The 22,325-nt window shown below is 36.9% G+C and overlaps 1 protein-coding gene across 9 annotated transcripts in view; it reads right to left on the bottom strand.

Moving 5' to 3' along the window:
- The window catches only part of qtman (queuosine-tRNA mannosyltransferase), a 115,313-nt gene that overhangs the window by 46,086 nt on the left and 46,902 nt on the right, over window positions 1-22,325 (bottom strand). For all 9 annotated transcript variants that reach the window (XR_015926379.1, XR_015926378.1, XR_015926380.1 and 6 more), the window contains one exon: window positions 7,862-8,218. Coding sequence is in view for 6 of the 9 variants with exons in the window: in XM_088606285.1 (XP_088462411.1) it covers window positions 7,862-8,218 (357 nt within the window). In the remaining 3 variants the exon portion in view is untranslated. The remainder of the gene's footprint in view (window positions 1-7,861; window positions 8,219-22,325) is intronic.

Genomic DNA, 22,325 nt, shown 5'->3' with positions numbered 1-22,325 from the left:
CTTCCTATCCGACACCCCCCCTCCCCTTCGCTGCCTTAAGAGCCTTGATTCCACGCTAATGACCTAGTTCTTTTAATGAGGAGCATTAACCCCTGGCTACAGTCACCCAGGTCTTAATTGTCAACTGGAGCTGAAGCAGGAGAGTCTGCTGATCAGCAGGTATGTGGTACATTAACACGTGTCATCTACGGTTCTAATAAATAAATCTGTCGCCGGGGAAACAGGAATCGTCAACGATGTTGTCTTTTCCCATCTCTTTTTTTTTCTTTGCTCCTGCCCCTGTGATGCTGCCTGTCATGCTGCGACCGCACAGGCAAAGTACAGATGTAGCCCAAATGAAACAATAATTAGAAAATGCATCTGCTTAAAAACCTGCGAACTCATTAGAATACATTCTTTAAAAGCAAAATACAGGATCCTTTCATTTAGAAATCTATGATTAAAAATTCTCCTTTATGCTGCACCCAAGAGGTGTGTTTTAAAATTCAAACAGTATTTACTATAAAGTACAATATAAAATAAATTAAATAACGAGATACTGAAATATAGACACCTAATTAGAAGGACGCTTAAAAGTCAAAGAAAATGCAATTGACTTTAATGAGGAAAGCCCTAAGTAACTGGGGATTGTTTTTCTAAAGAGAAATGAATGTCATTGACTGCTTGATAGAGTTGTTTAAAATCTGCATTGCACCCACAGAATCTGAGATGCCATGTGACTGGTAAAAGATGGCGTCCTTCACAAATTACCTCTCAATCTTAATTCACGTTACTATTATTTTACATTTATTAATGCAAATTTGCTGTTAAGGTATGAGCATAACTGACGCGATTAAGTTGGCACAGAAAGGTGAAACCCATATGTTGAATATAAAGCAAAGGGCACAACAAAGAAAAAAAGTGCATCTTACCTACGCCTTCACTGACTACTTTTGTCAATAAGCCTTTTCATTTATGTATTAATAGCAATGTTGGGGGAATGAGATACAGGGGATCACTTCTAAACCCAAACAGGCTCAGCAGAGATGAGTGAGCCAAAGAAATCACAGAGAAAATTGTAATCAATAGCCCTTCCCCCCTCTCCATACAGCTAGACCAGAAATCACAATCTTCACAAGGGTTTCATTCCTCAGTCCTACTTGTTTAAAAGCAGGAGCGGAGATCTCTGCTGAAGTGCTGATGATGGGATTTCTAACATGTGATACTTCATTCTTTGCCCGACTTCCCTCACCTGTATCAGGCAGCTTGGGGGCCACGTTGCAATTGCCTAGTGGAGTCGTGAGGTGGAATAAACTGCACTGACTTCCAGGAGACGTTTTCTAGGCAGGGCCACACAAGCACCTACCCTGAAGGACGAACCATGCTGCTGGAGCGAAGTGTTTTATCCCTGCGGACAGGGATTCACAGCTTGAATCCGCCATCCTCGTCCCAATAACATGCTGCAATAACACGGCTGAGCAGTGATCTCTGCTGGCCTGGGTGGGTTAGGAAGATGCCTGAGACCACACCTGCTCCATGCACGAAGAAACAGTGACTGTCCTGGTTAGCCCATGTGAGCAGAGATGCATCGGTTTACAGCATTTTGGTCTTTCTCCAATCAGTAAGCCAAGCAAAACGACAAAGCAGCTAGTGAACTATAGTAAGCTCTGTGTATTTTTCTCTCCTTCTTTAAGGTTTTTTTTGTTCTTCTAAATGTTGCATTTAGTGGTCATCAGTTCAATAAATCAGTTTTGCCTGTCCCTTCAAAGGAACGTAATATATTAAACATATCAATCCAAAGCCTTACCTATATCAAGAAGCTCCCAAAAATGTTTTAGTGTAGACAACAGCAAAAAAGAGCACACAACAACTAAACAGTTGCAAACAGTTGAAAGCAGTTAGACCCGTCTATTAATTTTTATGAATATATTTTCTTATTTTTCTCTTGATGCTGTGTTGTATACACCCCGACAGCCGTGGCTCACGACAGCAGTAGTTCAACCGGCCAGCAAAAATCTTCATTTCTTTATGATGTCACAGATCAGTTAGTTACACATCCTCTCTTCAACTCTTCAATCTGAACTTGACTTCTTCATTAGGATCAATCTGGTCTAAGATGCCTCACTGGTGTGACACACATTTTGGGTTGCTTTAAACTTTGTCTCCACCATAAGCAGTAGTTCTCGGTCTTAAAAGAACTGGGTAAATAGTTGTGCAATGGGAGACAAAAAAAAACAATGTATTTGGTGTTAACTGTGACCATGTTTATATGTTCACTAAATTAAATACATTATTATTATTTCAGAGATCTGATTTACCTTCTCTTGGGGGCATCAAAGCAGTCAACTTTGCAAGAAAGGACAGCGGTCTCTCTGAAGTGACTACTGTCTTTAGGATGAGAAAATTAACATGTTCAGTTCCCAGCCCATGTTATCACTCCAGTTCCAAACCAAGTTTGAAGCATCCTTTACACAAACGTCAAAGACTGATGATTAAAACATGTTGAGGACTAAAGATCACTGTCTGTATAAATTTGATTAAAAAATCTTTAGTGCAACTGTACTTAATTCAGAGGGAAAAGAATGAACAGTTTTTTTCTTTTGCGTTACTGTTTTAAGGCAAAGGTCGCATCCAGTCCAAGACACCAGTTTGTATACATATGGGTTTTGTCTTATGAAAGCAATAAATGATAGGTTTATACTAAATATCCTGCTTGAATAGGAATTCTAAGAGACTTCACGGTAGATTTAAAAAAGATCTGTGGATGCCCCAGGAGCTACTAAATGCCTACCAAAACCCTGTGGCATTCAAGACAAAAAAGCCTTTTCTTTCTAAAAAAGGAAATTATAGTAGTAGTCTATTCCAGGACATCATCATCATCATCATCATCATCACCACCATCATCTATACTCCATGAAAGACCCTTGCAGCTCTTCTGCAATATTGCCAGTCATTTATTTGTTGTCAGCACAGGTTACAAACTGTAATCCTTGACTGCCTCAGAATTAGAATGTCTTTGATGTCCCCACATGAGTTTTTTTTCCTTTTCTTTTTTTTTTTTGCCCGAAGGCTTTACCATTGCTCTGCAGCTCAGTGTTTATTCCTCGTAATCTTCCTCTCATCTCCAGGCTAGCAGTGACAGATGGTTATAGGCACACAATAGTATTAAGAGTTTGATTTTTTTTTTCTCCTTTTTTCATGCCACCGCTCTCTGTACAACAAATAGCTATCAGACGCGGGCCAGAGATCCTGCACGGCTCATATAGGTAACAGCAAACAAACATCCTGGCTGACTGTTTTCTCTCATTTTCCCTGCAAACCCTGCTTGTTTTCACTGTAAACTCTCCAAGGTAAACTGCATTAACCTTGCCGACTGTTATTAAAAAGATATATTTACAAGGTTTGGCTTTCACTTCATACTCTCCCCACTCATTTTTCCAGAGTGTTGCTGCTTACAAACTGAACAAATACTAGATGTCATCATAAATTCTAAGCATGTGGCAATATTCTTATATTTTTTAATCCAACTGTCCTTATGTCAGCTGAAGGCCCATAGATGATGCATAGTGGTAAATAACACAGACAAAATTAGTTCTCATGTCAGCTTCTACCTTATACCCCAAGGCATCCCTAAAATTGACTGCATGCTAGATTTTCAAAATTAGCCCCTTATGCTAGCTTGACAACCTTTGGTTCTGCAAAGTCCTTCTGTCTTCCTCAGCAAGGATTAACGACTGCCTTTCATTTCACTCTTGCTTGAGCTTGTTTTTCCCCCCGACCCTACTGTAATGGCATGAAAAAATAAATTGTATTTCATATACAATTTCAAGTAATCACCCTTTAAAATGGAATATGCATTTACAACTTCACTGTAAAATATTTTATCATCTGCAACACAAGTCCAGAATCTAGTAGGAAAATTTTTTGCAACTATATTACTGAAATTGCCTAATATTTCTGTTTTTCTGATTTAACTTTTTTTGGTGTTTGCTTATAATTTAAAACATTATATTTTCCATTTTCTTTCCATATGACGAAAACAAACAGTTTTATAAAAGTAACCTTTCAACTGATCTCATTGATAAACACGTAAAAAATTTTGGGGATGATAAAATATCACCATGGAAAAGCAGCATTTTAGAAACATCTTCTTAACGTTAAAATAACCTCATGGGCATTATTAAGTCTTTGATTTTATTTGAGATGAGTCGCTTTACTGCTATTTAATGAAACCACTATTGCAGAAAACTGAGGAAGGAAAAACAAGATGCCTGTGAGATCAACGCATCATTAATTTGACAGAAAATGTGACAGCCTTTGTCATTTTACATAAAAGGTTATGAAGATGTTGGTCCTACAGAGAAAACTATTAATACAACTCTGTGTCTTGTGCGTAGATTTTAGTAGACACTTCATACCAAAACAGATACACATATTCTCATTCTTTCACACACACACACATGTGCAGACACTTACATACACTTATTGAATGTCTTCAGTATATATTTGATACTGGAGGAATGACATTGAAAGTGAGGCACCCAATTGCGAATTTGGAACAGCATGTGCACTAAACCTTACATTTCACTTTTCAGAAGACAGAAAAGAGCAATATTTGTAAATTATTTACGTGGATTTGTAAAAATCCTTTTCCCAAACATTACATACTGTGTCTGCTTGGGTATTTTTAATAATGAGTACATAGGCCCAAATTTTTCACATTCTACGTTCAAGGCCTATTACTCAATCAAAGCCAGGCCAGTCGGATAACAATGTGTCAAAATGATCAACACAAGGAGCCAGACAAATAAAAGATGTTGACTACAGGTCAGTTAAACTACAATGACAAATTGCAATAAGGTGCACACAAAGACAGGTTAAGGAGACATACCACACTAAGAACATGATCAAAACAGCACCATAGCATCTCCCTAAATAACTGATACCAGAACCATAAAAGTACAAAAAGATGGTGGCCAACCTCTCCCATCCAGTCTGGAGTTTGTGACCAGTGTGTGAAAGACATATGGCATTTGTCATCTCCCACTGAGCAAAACTCAATTCAATTTCACCCCCCCCCCCCACCACCACCTTAGGATTGGAAGCTTGGGGTGTTTTTCTTGTTTACTGTTCTGGTTCTTGCTAATGTACAAAAATGACAGGGCTGCTGGGCTCAGAAAAATCCAGGTCGACATGCCTCCTGACACTCTGACCTAGCCTCCAATACATTTACAGTCAGTTGCACTTCTATTCACGCACCTTTTCTCCCTAAAGTCTGCTGTCCCCTTCAGGAGACCATGACTTTTCTGCATATTAGCTGTGGGCAGTCTCCTGTATCTCAGCACTTCCCCCGACGACCACGTCTACTTGAAGAATGAAGAGCAACATAATATTAAATTAAATCAATTACTCTTTCCAAAAGCCGGGCTCTAAACAGACAGAAAGCAATCAACTGAGCTGCACCTGTGATCTAGTTAAATAAGAAAAATTGAGATGACCTTGTTTACTTTTCATGAGATGTTTTTTGTAATTTACGTTTCTTTTTTGGGGATAAGTCAAATAAAATACAGCACAACCAACATTTTTTTTTTTACTCCAGACCATCTTTGAAAAATGAAGTCATTGCAGAGCAAGTTGAAAGTATTTTAGTTTAGCATATCCATTAAATAAATAAATTCTTCACCAAATAAATAACAAAAATTCAGTGTCTAAAATGTGCATGCCAAAAATATAACATGTTCAGTATGCCTCATAAACCGCACCTTCATTCAGTTTCATATTTCATGGGCAGAAAATAGTGGTTAGTAGCAAGGACATGTGATAAATTACATAGAGGCACATGCCTTATGGGAAATGTGGAGGAAAAAGCCGACATTCCAACGGCAAATTTCTTTCACTGCCAGTTACTTAATTTTCTTTTTGTTTTGTTTTGTTCAGACATTTCGAGTCAAAGATGAAAATCCCTTTAGGTAGCAGCTGCTCCCGATCAGCCACAAGAGCTTCTGGAGTTTTAATGTGCTGGAAGTCAAATCCTCTTGCAAAGGCGATTTGCCCCTGTCGGTGTAGCATACTTATTTCTTCACCTGTGAACGGCTGCCCTCTGGAAAAAAACACTGACCTACGGATCCTCCCAGCTTCCCCTGCAATAAACAAGGCCATAATCTGGGGATGAAGCGCGCTCTAATCAGGCCACATGCAGATTAACTAACTGCAAGGAATAATCATAAAGAGGGAAAAAAACGGATGAAAATGCTTGTGTTCTGGTACTAGGAGATTATGTGTCAGTAGTACCTCTTTAAATCCTAATTTACCTCAGCATAAAACCAAAGTTTACATGAACATGTTAGCAGCCATAATCCTGCTGCCATGATTTTTTCCCAGTTCTGAAAAGATGACAAGATCGGGCTTTTGTCACTGATATCAGGGTAGGTAGAGAAAGAGCCACAACAGGAAAGAAAGAGAGAGCTTGAAAAGGTGGCTGGAAGATGTGAGCAGTACGGCGCTGTGAGCAAATGCTTCTTTTTCACTTCTGTTCTGATTCAAAAGGAACAGAATTAAATAATAGAAAAATGCGACTTCAGCTGACAAAGCACATTTTCTGTCAACAGTTCTGGCATAAGAGGGAGTGATCATGTTGGCTGATACAGGTGCCAGAAATGGCTTTCAGCTCTGCCAGATCAGGAATTTATACTTTTAGACAGAACACAAACAGCCTCAGGCCCCTGCAACGTCTGCTGATCTTTTTTCTCCCTCTTCATTTCGTAAATGCAACTAATTACCATCTATTCACGGTCAGTAATTACAAACTGTTCAGTCACAGTAGTACAGGTAATAAGAAGAAATGCACTGTTGGGGATGATTAAATAAGGCAAACAGGTAAAACTAATTGCTGTGAATCCAGCTGATAACATTAAGGCAGTTAAGGAACCACCTAGGAGTGCTTGCTCAGGGGATGTATTGTTATTTCCCATTTTTTCACTGATGGTCTTTTTAATGTAATTTAGCCCTTATGACAATAAGAAGTGCATTATTACACTTACTGTTATACGTTACTGTTTTAAATAAAAAATAATCCTCATCCTCATCAGCAAACAATTCTAAGTCTCATTGCTGAAATGGGTGGGCACACTGGCACCGAGGTGAGCGTCGGGCTCTGGGTTCAGCTCTGGACCCGATGTGCTGTCTTCGTGGAGGTAGTATGTTCTCCCTGTGTTCATGTAGGTTTCCTCCAGGTTCTCTGGTTTCCTCCCACAGTAAGGAGGCATACTAGTAGGTTAACGGGCTGCTGGCAAAACTGGCATTGGTGTGAATGTGTGTGCATGTCTGTCTGTCCAAGGAAATCTCAGATCTATCAAAATTAATGAAGAGGGGATGAATCAGTATCCACATGGATATTCCCAATTTGTTCAGTAGAAGGTGAACTTCGAACTGAATTCTTTATTATCAGTAAGTGCATCATACTATAGAGTCTTGTGTATGCTGAATTCAAGATGTGACAGCAGTGAATGAGTAGCTTCTCATTACATTTTTACAAAATTCCAACATGTTAGCTTTTGAGTCCTTGATATTCTTTAGCTATAAAAAACAGACCTGCGACGCAAGTGGTAGCATGTTTCTAATGTGCTTCTCCTTGAAAGTTCGACCCTATTTGTTTGTACAGAGATAATTTCATTATCCTGTATATGGTTCCCATGAGTTTCTGTGTTTATGTTAAATGTTCACAGGAGAGAAGGCTGGCAAAGTATTTAGACACAATAAAAGAAGCTCTATCATGTTGTTTTCACATTTGATAAATTCTATTAGTGCACAAAATGCTTCTGTGTGTTTCCCATTTTTAATTAATTATGATCATGTTTAATTTAATATAAGACCCAACACCTACCACCTGTGAGGCCACACGATGTGGAGAGGTCTTTGTTGAGTAGCAGGTGCAACACATCTCTGCTCTGGCACTCCTGTGCCACCAGGCTCCAGGCTGGGCTGCTGCTTGTCATCTGCATGATGAGGGATCGCTGCTTCATCAGCTCTGCCCGTCTCCAGTGGAGGCTCAGGTGGGTTAAGGGCTTCTTGTTCTGTGGTGCAAACCTTTTCACGGGGCTCTGGAGTCAGATCAGAAGTGCTGTTATCTGTTGGCAGCTCTGTTCCAGTGCAATGTTTGGAGCCTGAGAGGCCTGGATATCTTCTTTTTTCAAAGTCCAGCCTCCTCTTGTAGAAATTTAGTTTGTGCTCTGGAAGAAATCTAGCAAAAATATATTTTAAAAAAATCATTAAAAAAATCCTATCCGGAAATTTGCATTGCAGAACAAGGTGTAAATCAAAATGTCCCAGAGCATTTTATTGAGTCAACACAAGTCCTAATGTTTTTTTAAAACATTTTTTATTGATAATCGACAAAAAGAGTTGACATATGAAAGCTGATATTGCTTTGCAAAATGCAATGATCCTTAGAAGGGGTTGTAAATTTACAATAAAACTAAGGTGTTCTCTTTAAAACGTCATTCCTTATGCACAGCCTGTTACACATTAAAAATGAAAACTGATTCAACTGAAGGATTCCTAAAACTGTGTATTAAAATTGAAGTTCCCCAGCAATAATTAGCCTTTCTTATGATGTGACATGTCTCAGAATCTTATCTTAATATTTTGTCATACATATTTTTTCTACTGTGATACTGTTGTATTATTATCATCAATGCAATTTAACTGCAATGTACTGAACCATCCCCAGAACATTAAACAAATCATGATTAGATCTTTATCTTACAGTTACATTTTCAAGTGTTAGCTCAGTGTTCAATCAACAGCTATAAAGCAACGTGTCAGCACGTTTCTATATCCATGGAAGAAATCCACAGATATTCTATAACATAATCAAACGTTTATAAACACAAGAAATTGGTGCGGGAGCTGACACAGGTAAAGACGAGAACTGAAGGAAAACGTTTCTTGTGATGCTGTGATTTCTGCACAGCGATGCCAGCCTCCCTAAGGATCCCTTCCCTTTCATTTTTTATTTACAAACATTTTGCCCATTTAACATCAACTTCCCCCTCTTACACACACCTTAATAATAAGGAAAACATTAGATACGTTGTGTACTTAGAATCTAACAACAGTAATTTAACATACTCTTCATTATTTAAGTAAATAATGAACAACTACATAATCATTCATGAAACAATGATCCTTAAATTGAAATCAAAACTGTTAATATTACTGGGAAAACTGATTTTGTGTATGATTTAGTCATTAACATTTAATTCACATCTCATATTTGCTGTCACCCCCTTAGATCTAAGAATTTGTCTCATGGTCATGTTTTCAATTGAAATTCCACCAGCATAAGCACATCAGATTTATTTAGGGTCTGTCTGCACTATCTGGACAACAGACATGTGACTTTGATTAGAAGTGTAGGAAATTATCAACTGGACTAAGCTGTCATTGATAACGTTTAGATTATTGCTTAGTTGTGCACAGATAATTACAATTGCTCTGCCACTTTAATATGAGGTCCCATTCCCCTCCAAAAAACAGAAGGAAAACTGACCCTTTTTCTCATGGTCCTTCAAAGTGCAGAATATGTTCCTACCACATGCTCCATAAACCTGTTAATTTAACTGAATTGTGTGAATGCCTTTTATACACAACTCTATTTTTTTTCCATATTAGTGATTCATTGATTCATTCCAAGGTCAAAAAACATTAAATTGTTCTTGATTCAAAGCTGCCCTCAACATGTGTATTTCAATGGCTGCCAAAAGGCTTAAAATAGCTTAAATTCATTTGTGCCTGTGATTAGACGATGAGGTGAAAGACAAGCACATGAGAATAACAAAGCCAATTTTAGGACACTCTGGATAGGTGGAGTGGCCTTACACTGGGACCGCAGGGCAGACTCTGTGTGGAAGATGGTTTCAGCACCACAATTTATCTTCTTAATATGATGCCTCTCAAGGGCCCAGATCATTATTTCAACAATTAAATATAACACTTTCTAAATCTGTTTGGGAGGGGAGGAAACCTAAATTGCTCGTTATGAAACTTCAGGCTCTAAGAAATGGAGGAGTGTGGGGGGTGGGATCAATCCTCCTAATCTTCAAACATGTCAATGTGTTTTTACAGAGATAACAAAGATTAAGATACAGTACTGTCTGAGAGCCTTCTACCTTTCACACGCACCACTAGAGCACTTTAAGTGAGGTCCTGGCCACCACACAATTATAGTAGGAACAAAAACAGAAAAACAGCCCTGCATAAAAATATGCCCAAGTGGTTTACAAAAAGAAAAAACAATATCATAAATATCAATGGTTTATCCACCTAGATGCCATATTATAGAGAAAACCCCTTTTATAAAAACAAGCAACGTAAGTATCATGGGAAGTCTTTCAATAAGGAAAGGAGTACCATAAATTTCTGTGCTTTCTGATTTACATTAGCTCTTGCAACATCTACAGTTCTGCAGCTGTTTGACCGGACTCTCACCAAAATTGCCAAATACATTCAAACTACTGAATCATACACAAGAGTCAAAGAATCACATGATCTAAAAAGTGTGACCACCTGTCAAAGCTTAGCTGAATTCAACACAGTATTCTGTCCCACTTGTAATGAATACCTTCAAGGGTTATGACAGTAGAATTGCAGGAATTACGTCTCTTCTGTAGATGAAATGGTAATATAGAAACATATACATATGCTCTAGGATTGTTAGATATAAAAGCTTTTTTGGATGAAAAGGCATTTGGAAAATATAACTGGTTTCAACATTAAAGGCTCACCAAGCCTATGTATATTAATTGATGACAGAGAACTTCATCCTATACCACAAACATATCAAAAAAGGATAGTACTTAGTATCATGATAGCCAAGAGAATTATACAACACCACTGGAAAATGGACACACTGCCAACTCTCAGAATGATTTTCTTTGATGGACGCTTACAAACAAATCACAAACAAAACAATAATATATGAATAAGAATCTATTATGTTAACATTCAAATAAAAAAAATCTACACAATGGAATACTAGAGTACTTGCACAACACTAGTATGCTACTATGTACAGTATATACCTATGTCACATAACTTAAAAAATGGTTTCAATTCTTTGTAAATGAAAGGAGGCTTATGTGGTTGTTAGTAGACAGTCAATCCAAGGATCCCACCCACCCACTTCTAGGCAGCCAGAAAGCTTCAACAACATGGCTGGGTAGCTGTTCCAGACTACCACACCCCTTTGTGTAAAGGCGTGCTTCTTATTCTGTTTAAAACTTACTTCCACATGCGTTCCATCTCTGTCCATGTTCTTGGTTCATTTTTCAGTGTTATCACATAAAGAAAGGGCAACTTGGAGGAAAGCAGAGGAAACTATTCAGTTTTTTTTATTATTATTGTTGCATTTCACCCAGCACAGAATTTACAGAGGTCTCCGGGAGACCCATTTACACAGCAGAGCATTGTCTGGAGCAATCTGAGTGGGGTACCCTGCACAAGGCTAACAGAGCAATGCCCCACCCAGGATTTCATCACACAACCCACTGGTCCAGAACCCACAGTCATAACCCGATGAATGAAAAAATCAACGTTTCCTTATTCAGCATGCCAACAACACTAGCTTGCCATTCCCATTTAACCTACTGTAAGTATGAGAAACATAGAAATTTCATATCTGTTTCCCACTCTTTACCTAGAAGACTGGTTTAGAAAGCTACAAGCACAAGCAAGCACCAAGAAATGATACAGTCAATCGCTGCATTTTGAAACTCTGTTGTGAGCAACATTAACTATTAATCTCTGAAGAAAACACTGAAATTCATTTTTTTAGAAAACAGCAAAGTGAAAACTTGAACAAAACATGCACATGTAATGGGACTAATCACTGTATAGGATGTTTTCTGGTGGTGTAGTGGAGCATTAAAAATACTACACTGACTCTAGAATGGCTACTGGCACCTTCTCTGTCATTTTGTTTCTCTTAAAAAAATGGAAAAAGAGACCGAGAAAAGAGAAGGAGAATGGAAAGATGGTGATGTCAATGCCGAATGAATAGAAACCACATTTGAAGTGTTGGCACTGAAGCTGATGTTTAAGGCCAGATCAATTTATGACTGAAAGAGTTCTGGATTGCATGTTACTGAGCATCATGGATAGCTTTTATCCCTCTCTCATAAATAGCAAACGAAAATGTACATTCTCTCTAAAGAGCGAGCCCCCTTAGAGCCAGCACAGGTTGTACCTATTAGGCCAGCTTAGTAATTTAAGAAACTATGCAATTTAAGGGAAAAGGAGTGTGAGAGTGAAAAAATAAAGTCAAGTAACTTATGTCATTCCCAAAGTGCCGTTTTGAAAAGAAGAGCACATTACAGGGGAGGACTGCAGTGCATAGTTCACCTCTTTAGGAGCTTGTGACTGTTCTTCGGTATTACTGAGCACATTAAAGCACAGTTTACAATCATTTTAGATCAGCATGTTTTCTTATTGTACACTAAAACCCCAGCATTACCTGGCAACAGTACCTGGATCAGAGACCTCCAAGGAACACCATCCTGCTCTTGTGAGTGGTGTTGGTGAACCAGCAGAAGGAATGGGGTCCTGAGTTCTTGGTTATTAAAGAATCACAGTGCTGTTCGAAAGAGTAGGTGTGCCCCAACAACATTTCATTCCACTCCGCCTGCATAGTCTGGTCTGAATCTAATGTTCCCCTTTAGTTCAACTGGGAAAACACTTCATTACATGATCTACTGGTGTATTTCTGCAAAGCTGCTACACATCAATGGTGGATGAAAGGATCAACTCATACGTAAAGCACTTTGGGATCATTTGGGATGAAAAGTGATATTTACATGCAATTATTCTTCTTAAAATACTTTTGCCAGTCAAAGCTAATTTGCTATTTGCTGATGTTTAAACAGTGGTTAGAGACTTGTTTCTTTAGATGACTAACGTATACGGTGCTGAACGTACAGCACACATACTGCAGTTTATTATAAGAATGTCTTTCATTGTTACAGTAAGGAGTTTAAGAAGCATGCAACATTAGAGAATGCACAAAAGCAAACTATGGAAAGGACGGATTTTTTCTTTTTTTAAATCTGGATGGATTCACAAGTAAACTTTGTTTTAATAAAGTGAAAATGATGTTGCCCTTAAAAGGATAAAATCATCCTATAGCCAATTACATAACACAAGTAACTGGACGAGTATATATATGTAAATGACTGGGAATCACTTGTCACTCAATGCATCTTATATTAGTACCTATTTTTATCACTGAAGATCAAGATTTTGAAACCAGGAAAGTGTGTAAAAGAAAGTGTGAAAGTAACATTACTTTTTCTTATCTAATATTACTTTTATTACTTCCATTACCTGCTGTTGGGAGCACCTCCGAGCAGCTCCGCACTTACAGTTAAAATAACAGACTTTTCTTCCTCAACCTCTGCATTTACTGATGGATCCCGGCAAACATCCTTTTCCAAATCGCATCTAAGCACTGGGAACAGAGAACCCTCCGAGGAAACAGTATCCTAACACTTTAATAGTTAAGTATTTTATGAGAAAAATGTTTCCAAATGTTTCTCAAAAACTTTCCAAACCGCACCAAAGAAATGCTATAGTAATATTATGTTTCCCCAACGTCTCCATTATGATAGCCTGGCTTCACTGTAATTGCATCAGAAACTTGGGTTTAGACTCTCTATGACATAGTGGGCTATTTACGTTTATAAGAACTGCATGTATTTTTTAAGGGAAGAAAAATCGCTCTTGTTTTAGCCAACAACCAGTTCTGTAGACATCCTGTAAGTAAAGGTTAGTTTTAGCAACGTTTCTCTCTTCCAAAACCATCTTTTTAATGATGCCCTGAGCTAAGCAAGACGAGGTAAAACCACAGTTATGTGCTTCACTGTCTCCAGCTGACCACCTACTTCAACTTTTATGAGGGTAAAAGACACCCAGTCATTTGTGAGCTTGTAAGCACAAGTTTGGCTTTAACAAACTCAGGTATAAAAAGGTAAAGCAGAAGCCACAGGACCTTCAAAACACTTTTTCTTCCAGTGCTTGGTCATAAAGGCCATACAAAGCCATCAAACTTCCCAACTCTATACACAAGGATAATCACACCTTAGAAAGCACAAGCAGATTGTATAAAAATGTGTTTGTTGCATATTAATTATATATGTAATTATATATTTGTCTAGTTTGTTTTTAAATACTTGCTAAACGCACTTACACAATTTGGTTATTTACAGTACTAAATCAAAATGCAGTTTTCCATAGTTACAGCTAAAAAGCTTAATTTCTAATCAGTAAAATGCTACAGAAGACTTTCATCAAGTACTGCAAATCAGCAAAATATGAAATGAATCTTGAAAGACGAAAACGATTTTGATACCCCACCCCCAGTCTGTTTGGCTGCATAATCTACTAAAGATTAAAAATTACTATCATAAAACAGACATTCCCTGAAAGTAATCCCCCCACCCCCCTTAAAAATCAGCACCAAAGCCTTTGCTTCTAGTTATGTCTGACTGTATTTTAAACAGTTCTAATCATATACCTTTGTGGACACTTAATTAAAATTACAAAACCAATTTTAATCTGTAGTCCAATTAATATGCAAATGTATGCAAATTCAGTAAAACAAGGTGGTGATTAAGTTAAGGACACTCTATTTCATGTCTCCTTTAAGTGTGAAAACAAACCATCTTTTTTTAGTACTTGTACTGATGGATTGTGATGTTTACAGGATGCATGCTGAGCTAAAAAAAATTAACCTTTTTAGCATAATTTCAAATAAAGGATATATGAAAGGCATGCAGAAGTAGTAGTGATTTGGTGTCTTGTTGTGTGGTCAAGACGTCACAAAGTCATTTCACAGACATCACGCAAATCTTCAATAAGGTCACTGCAAAGTGAAATTTCTGTGTTGGCCATTTAGAGGGCTGTTTAACATTCAGGAGTGAGTTTTCCAAGCTTGAGGTGAGAGTTGACAATTCTAAAGAAAAGGACCTCATTTCTAATTAAGGCTTAGAGATAGCCTTTCAATGTCACATAGCAAGTAGTGAAAGCAGGTAAAGAATAGGAAAAACAGCCATACGACTACAAAAAAAATCACAACAATGCAGCAGTAACTTTGAAAACATTGCACTTTATCAACAACATAATAAAGTTGTGTCATTACAGACTACTTTAAAACTTAAAATAAATATTTATTTGGTCGGATCACCAAATCTATATACAGTACCTGTAAAATGTGAGAGTGCTTGAGAGGTGCAAGACAACTGTTAAATGTTATTCACATTTAAATGAAAACTGGCTAAAAGCAGAACATTTTGAAATAAATTGCAGAGGAAACAACCTATACATTTCACACAGTAATAGGAACACAAGTACAAGAGCGAATTTGCTCATTTCTGTATTTCTCTTTTTTCCCCAACACCACTGACGTAACATAATTGTTGGTGGTGCAGTGGATTTCATAAATGACACCATCCAATTAGCTTTGGTCTCGCTGCAGGACTTATGTTTGCTAACTCTAGTCTTTTTTTCTAAACGAAAGGCAAGAACAAAGCCAAGGACATCAGAGATGCGGTGCACAGAATTGGGCATCACATTTAAAACTTACTGGATCTCAGTCTTCTGAAATCTACCAACTGTAAATACATTTCAATTCTAAAATAAGTAATAATGAATCACTTACTTCATATTAACAGAGGCTGTGACAATTCCATACTAGAGCTCAAAGAACAGAATAAAGACTTTCAGGAAAATAACATTTGAATAAAAAACGAGCACATTTCCAAAGGTTCGACAGGGTGATTTTCAGTAGGGTTATTTTAGTTTATCAAATTCAATGCACTTATTTTCCAAGTTGATTTTTTTTCACTGTAGCTTCCACTAAAGCAAAACAAAAACTTACTAAAAACATATATTGAAACATTTCATTAATTTCAAGACTCTTTATTTGAAAACATAGACCAAAGACCAAAAGAGTATTACAAAGATGATGAACTAAGACAAAACAAGAAACAAACTTCACTACATATTAAAATAGTAAATAATTAATAAAGAATATGGTTTTATACCAACACATATGACTTCACTAAACAAAATCAATACTGCTATGCTAAATTTAACCGACAAGTGGATTTCTTAATTAAATGACTCAATCCAATACAAATTCCCTTTATATATGAACCATTTTATTCACTATATTAGGTTCTGACAGGAAAAATATTGAGTTGATTGCCACCCACTGCATTCATTTGTTATTTCCACAGGCCCTGACTAGAGGAGAGTGCACAGACAGAAGCCTATATAATTCAATGCCACAAAAAGTCTGCAAACACATGTAACCTAGATCCATGTTTCACAATGACAGTGTGTGATAGTGGAATGTGAAGTATTAATGCTTGTGTCACTATTCTCCTACACTCTACTGAACTTTAACAGAAAGCAGCTGTGAAGATGATATGTGGGCCAGTCATCTGAAGAAACACAAGGATTCATTTTGTTTGCAAAAATGAGAAAACAAGAGTGCTTATTGTTAATATTCTATTTAATTTACACATTTCAAATGTATAGGAATATTTGCTTCTGAACAATAATAACTTGAGTAAAAGAGGGATTGTCAGTAATTAAATACACGGAACCCTATGTTTTTCAAATATTTTCATTTAACTAATGAAAGCACAACTGTTCATCTGATAAAAATAAGAATCTATATGAGTGTACTATTTACAAAAAAAATAAGTTTAGTTATTATGCTAATTATAAAAAACCTCCTGCTGTGTACTCAAGAGAAATACATATTTAATACAAGTTTGGTCATAATCAATCAAAACATAACAGTAATTTACGATACAAGGGCAAAAACTGAGGAGGATTTAACTGAACATAATTGCCATTTAAAGTAGGTGAACCACAGTTTTAAAAAAAGTGGAAAAATTTATTTCTGAAATATCAAGTAATGAAATTGCACAGGGCTAACTGCAGCCAGTTTTGTGGATCTGTTTTGGATCCAGCAACAGGATGAATAATAAGTCATGTAGTCATCATTTTCAGTGTGGTAAACTTGGACTGTGCTGTATCATCTTTAGGACTGCAGGGCTAGCGATGATTAATTGTTATTCAAATTTAACTATCTAGGTAGGAATGAAACACATTCAAATCTATAACTATGTAAATGTTTTAAAGCAACAACTTTAAAATTGATCTTAACAGGCTTCAAAGTAAGTACAATAGCATTTTAAATAATGGGGGCAGACACTGAGTGATAAATTGTGTACAAAGCAGACATCAAGTGCTGCCAGGCGGAGCTCCCCCTGAGTGGACAAGGAATGGCTTGTAGAAAGGTATTACTGATGGTACTGTCTGGCAGGTCCAGAGAGAATTTCATTCAATAGGCAATTTTAAAATTGAATGAGGAGGTTTGACTAAGCAATAAAATCCAGCTCCAGTGCCAGTGAGAGGTACTTAGGAGGAATGCCACCAATTATCTTATTTATAAATCAACGGCAATTTCACTGATGACTTTATCTTAAATTTGATTAAACACAAATTTCAAAGTCAAAAATCATTTGATCTAATTCCCTTTATTGGTAATAATCACAAGTCTCCCCAGCCTCCACTAATCAAAAATTCCATTGATTTTCAGCAGGCTGAAACTAGCTTTGAAGAGAAGAAGACTAAACAGAAAAGCAGGCCACGACTTTAAGAGCGCTTAAGTGACCAAAGAATATGCTAGTTCGTACTTTTGGCAGCTAAAATCCATGTGCACTAAATGTCAAACAATAAAAACCTTGCCTTGACTGATAATTATTAGTCATCGTGATAGCACGATATGTTACTGTACTACAAAATTCACAATAAGAAACTATGAAAATAAATAAGTTACATAAATTTTAGTGGGTTCAAGTGTTATTCATACATTGCACATTCTTTAACACATTATCAGACAACTGCTTTACCCAGGTAAAACAACTAAATGAAGAGGTCCCCCCCTCTGAATCCCTTTTCTGATTGCAGCTATAAAACAAAATCAAATCATTAAAACACATTAAAATCCACATTACAGTCACTGCAAAATATCCAGCAGTCAAAGAGTATCAGTGACTCATATGTAACTCACTCTGCAGTGCTTCTTAATAGATTTTTAAAATAATACTGGTCTAGTGATTCTGGCAACATGATCAGGAACTGTGTTCAAGTGTCTGTAGGCAAACGCCAAAGGATCATTATGGCATGGCTTAAAAGTCATATTTACAGGAACCAAATATGCTCAGTGAACTCCATGTTGCCTTCAGAGTACAGAAAAGCACTTCCTGTGAATACTAAGAATCCAAACTTCAAAAAGAGTAAAAAAATCCCTTTTATTACTTTAAACTCACACCACGGTACAAACACATTTTTTAAGGTGAGTTTTAGATGGAAAAAGCTTTCTAAAACATGAGTGCCACACTCAGAACTTTAGGACTAAAACAGTTTACACAGCAATACATCAGGCGGTCAAGAAAAGACATGCTTCAGCTGCATGCGGTTTTGACAGATGCAATGTACGTAATGGTGCCCTTTCCACCAGCACGCCCAGGCTGCACTGGGGCTGCCCCATTCTGCCTGGACCGGCTCAGGATTGCCTGGGCCACCTGCCCACTGCAGATTCAGAGCCCTACAACTGACGTCACGTATCATGAAACTGCTGACTTGATACTGATGCTGCTGGTTGCCCTGAGCCAAATTACTAAATTCAAAACACATTTGATTTTCTTTGGATACGATGAACACTTCTTAGAGCACTAGATGTTCTTGTACACTTTTCTCGGTTTCTTTATCTTTCCACAATATGATCAATGTCATGTCTTAGGTATTTTTTTTTTTGCTTCATCATAACTTTGGCATGAGTGCTTTAACTTGTTCATTTAAGATTCACAGCAAAGGAGAATCTCCATCCAGCTTTCCTATACTGCCACATATTTACACAGAATTCTACTCTTGACCAACACACTGGTAAAAAGCATTAATATGGCATACATAAGCATTAATAAATTGCTAAGAAAAGAAAGAAAACACGTTTCGGCCATGGAGCCTTCTTCAGATGTGAGGGGCGGAAGAAGCCTTCCTCACACCTGAAGAAGGCTCCACGGCCGAAATGTTGCGTTTTCTTTCTTCTCTTTTCAGCATGGAATAAACCCTATTTCTTGTTGAAGAGAACCCAGACATTCTGGAATTTAAGGGAATGTCCAGCACTGGAAGGCAGCAAGAATTTAACCATTTTCAGTCCTGAACAGAGAAGAGTATGAGGGGACATGTTACAAGTATTCAAATTCCTCAATGGCATTGGTATAGCCAATCCAGCAGACATCTTCAGAATGAAAACTGAAACACGAACCGGAGGACACAAATGTAAGCTATGTAAGAAGGGCATTTAAAACTGGGAGCAGGAGGCTCCTTTTCACTCACAAGGATGTGGAAGTATGAAACAAACTGCCCAGCCATGTTGCTGCAGCTGATATCTATCCTGGCCTCTCTCAAGAAAAAGCTTGAGAACCTTGGATAAATTAGCTAATAACACAAATGGGCTCTATGGCCTCCTCTAATTTTTAAACGTTTCTTATGTTCTTATGTAAAAATCTAAACTTTACAAATGTGACCTGCAGGCTTGATTGTATAATCAATATTCCCTTTGATATGTAGCCATCAACAGTCCTTATTATGCAGTTATGTCCTAAGTCTAGAATACTCTACCTGTAGGTATACTCTACATACTCTACCTGTAGGTATTTTAGTTGTATGCTTGATAAAATATCAAGATCATGTTAACCCAATAGAAACAGATGAATAGTCAACATAGGACAGAGGAGGCAGAACATAGGAATGAAAACCTACGATGATATCGGGACCAAATAATTGCTCTTATACTGTATCTATCTGTCTTTCTCCATTAAGTATTAATGATCTTTTTACAGACAGATCTCAGCAAAGTTTTGAAAATCCACAATTGTTCCCATGCGCATTTTTTCCACATTAAATGTATCAAGCCCTGGATATGATTCAATTTTAAAATCTAAAATTCTCCAAATTTTGAGATAAGTCCATTACACTTCACAACCAACAGCTGCCTGGCAAGAAAACAGCCGTGGTAAAAGGCAAGACATATGAATAACAAGAAAGTTTCTCTGTTGTTAATTACTCACAACAGACTATTAACCACAATATCAAACATATATTCCACCAATGTAGCATTTTAAAGCGTTAAAAGTACTTCATTTTCAACAGAGTAAATTATTTTATATATAAAATTGTTAAAGTTAAAAAAAGCACAATTTCCATTCCTAATATAAATTAATGCCTGAATACTTTTTTTGTTTCATATAGAATGCATCTCTTGACTGAGTTTTATTGGGCTGGAACACTTAATAAATATAACACTTTCTTTTCGCAAGAAGAGCCAATGAGTTGCAAAAGGGATAAAACAAGCTCTCAAGTCATTCTTTTTCAATTAAACATCTAATGTACTCAATGATGCAATCTGCTGGGTACAAGCCATAACTAAATGTAAGCCCTTAAATAAACCTGAAAAAAACAATACTTAAAAACGTAAAAACTGAAGTATTTAAAAATATTTTAAAGAAATAATTCTATGAACTTTCTATATATACTGGACAGACATTACAGACACAGTTAGCAGAACACTAAATCTCTCTTATGATATCATGTGCTAAACGTAAAGCTGTCTTCTGAAGGTTTTTACATCTCTATACCTCTAAACAAATCCACTTTTTAGAAACACATTTTTCTTTATACAATGAATCAAATTAGAACTTAATAAACTAAGAATGTCTGTCTTAAAAGAGGAAGTTATATTTGAAAAACATAGAACATCCAAACTAACTGAAGTAAAATTTTAATCATAAGCAAATGCAGCAGGCTGTGTACAAAAGATCCCAACTCATGTTTTTCTTTTGGTACTTCAGAAAAATAACTCATTCACTTCTTCGGGAATAAATAACCAGCAAGGCAAGTCCTGGATTTCTGCTTGCTCTTTTCTACTCCTGTATACAGTATTTCTCAAGTATAATTATTAATAGTTTGAATTTTCCTAACATTAGAGGACTGATCGTTCAGACCCTTGAGGTAAACAGCATTAGTATGGACACCCAGATTCTTCTACTTCAGAAAATGAAGTTTTAAAACTAGTTCATGAATACACATTTTTCGTGACCATATATTTTTCTAATAATTTCAAGGTTTTATATTATTTAAAACACTAGTACAAGTTTTGATCTGTAATTCATTTCTATTTATTATGGTTATCCCTTCAAACTTCAGAAGGTCATATGGACTTAATTATGGTTCAATCTGGCACACAGAATGAGCAGAAGAAATGGGTCAATCGCATACCTATACTTCATACATATCTGCTGTTCCTTTATGAAAAGAAACTTACACTGCCAGAGAATTAATCGGTTATGAATCTGCAACTGAGAATTAACACAAAATGAAAGACATATAACAGTTGTTTTTATGAGTTTGTTTCAAAGTCTTTCAGATTAGCGGATCGAGTGCTTCTGTCCTTCACACTAGGGTTGCCAGTACATGTGATCAGAGTACCTGGAAAATTATTTTCTGCTCAAGGTGGAAAGACGTGTTAAAAAGTGACAGCGAATAATAGCTGACAAAAAAAGTAATTATATGTATGTAATTACAAATAACATGAAAGACTCCCATCTTTCCCATCATGTGTTAAAGGTGAATGTATCATGGTACAGTCATGTTCTAATAGAGTAAACTGTGATTGTCTATCAGGAAAGCAGTGTGAATGTGCCACACCAACATCAGGACTTAGGCAGGCAAAACCCCTTTACTGTGGTGAATGCCGAGGGCGCGAAGAAGAACACATCACAGGAATCGCATAAAAACCGAATGTCTTAATTATTGCTTAGTCAGGGAAAGAGGTGGGCTCATCCATTACTAGACATCAGTAATCCCCTGAAAGTTTCCATAACATCTGTTCCATTACAGCCAACCCATGCCAGGGTGGGCTGTGGCTGTTTCCTCTGCTTATTGTATTTATAAACTAAACCAAGCAATATCTTTGCCACTTGAAACTTAACGGAGCCCTAAAAATGATCTGATTCAAGGAATTCCATTTTACGACTTCTCAGCACATGGAACAGTGTATAGTGTAGAACTAATGTAGAAGTGAAAATCTTGGGTATCTCTCCAGGAACAGTAAAGATCTGTGATAAAGCTTTCGGTATCTGATCGCCCAAAATGAAAACATGTACTAGTAAATAGAACGGTAAAGAGTTCAACCTCCCACAAAATATAATAACCAA

This window comes from Lepisosteus platostomus, chromosome 14 (assembly GCF_059453375.1).
Source record: "Lepisosteus platostomus isolate fLepPlt1 chromosome 14, fLepPlt1.hap1, whole genome shotgun sequence".
NCBI classification, from domain to species: domain Eukaryota; kingdom Metazoa; phylum Chordata; class Actinopteri; order Semionotiformes; family Lepisosteidae; genus Lepisosteus; species Lepisosteus platostomus.
The sequence above is the reverse complement of the archived record's forward strand: the minus strand, read 5'-3'. Positions and strand labels throughout refer to the sequence as shown.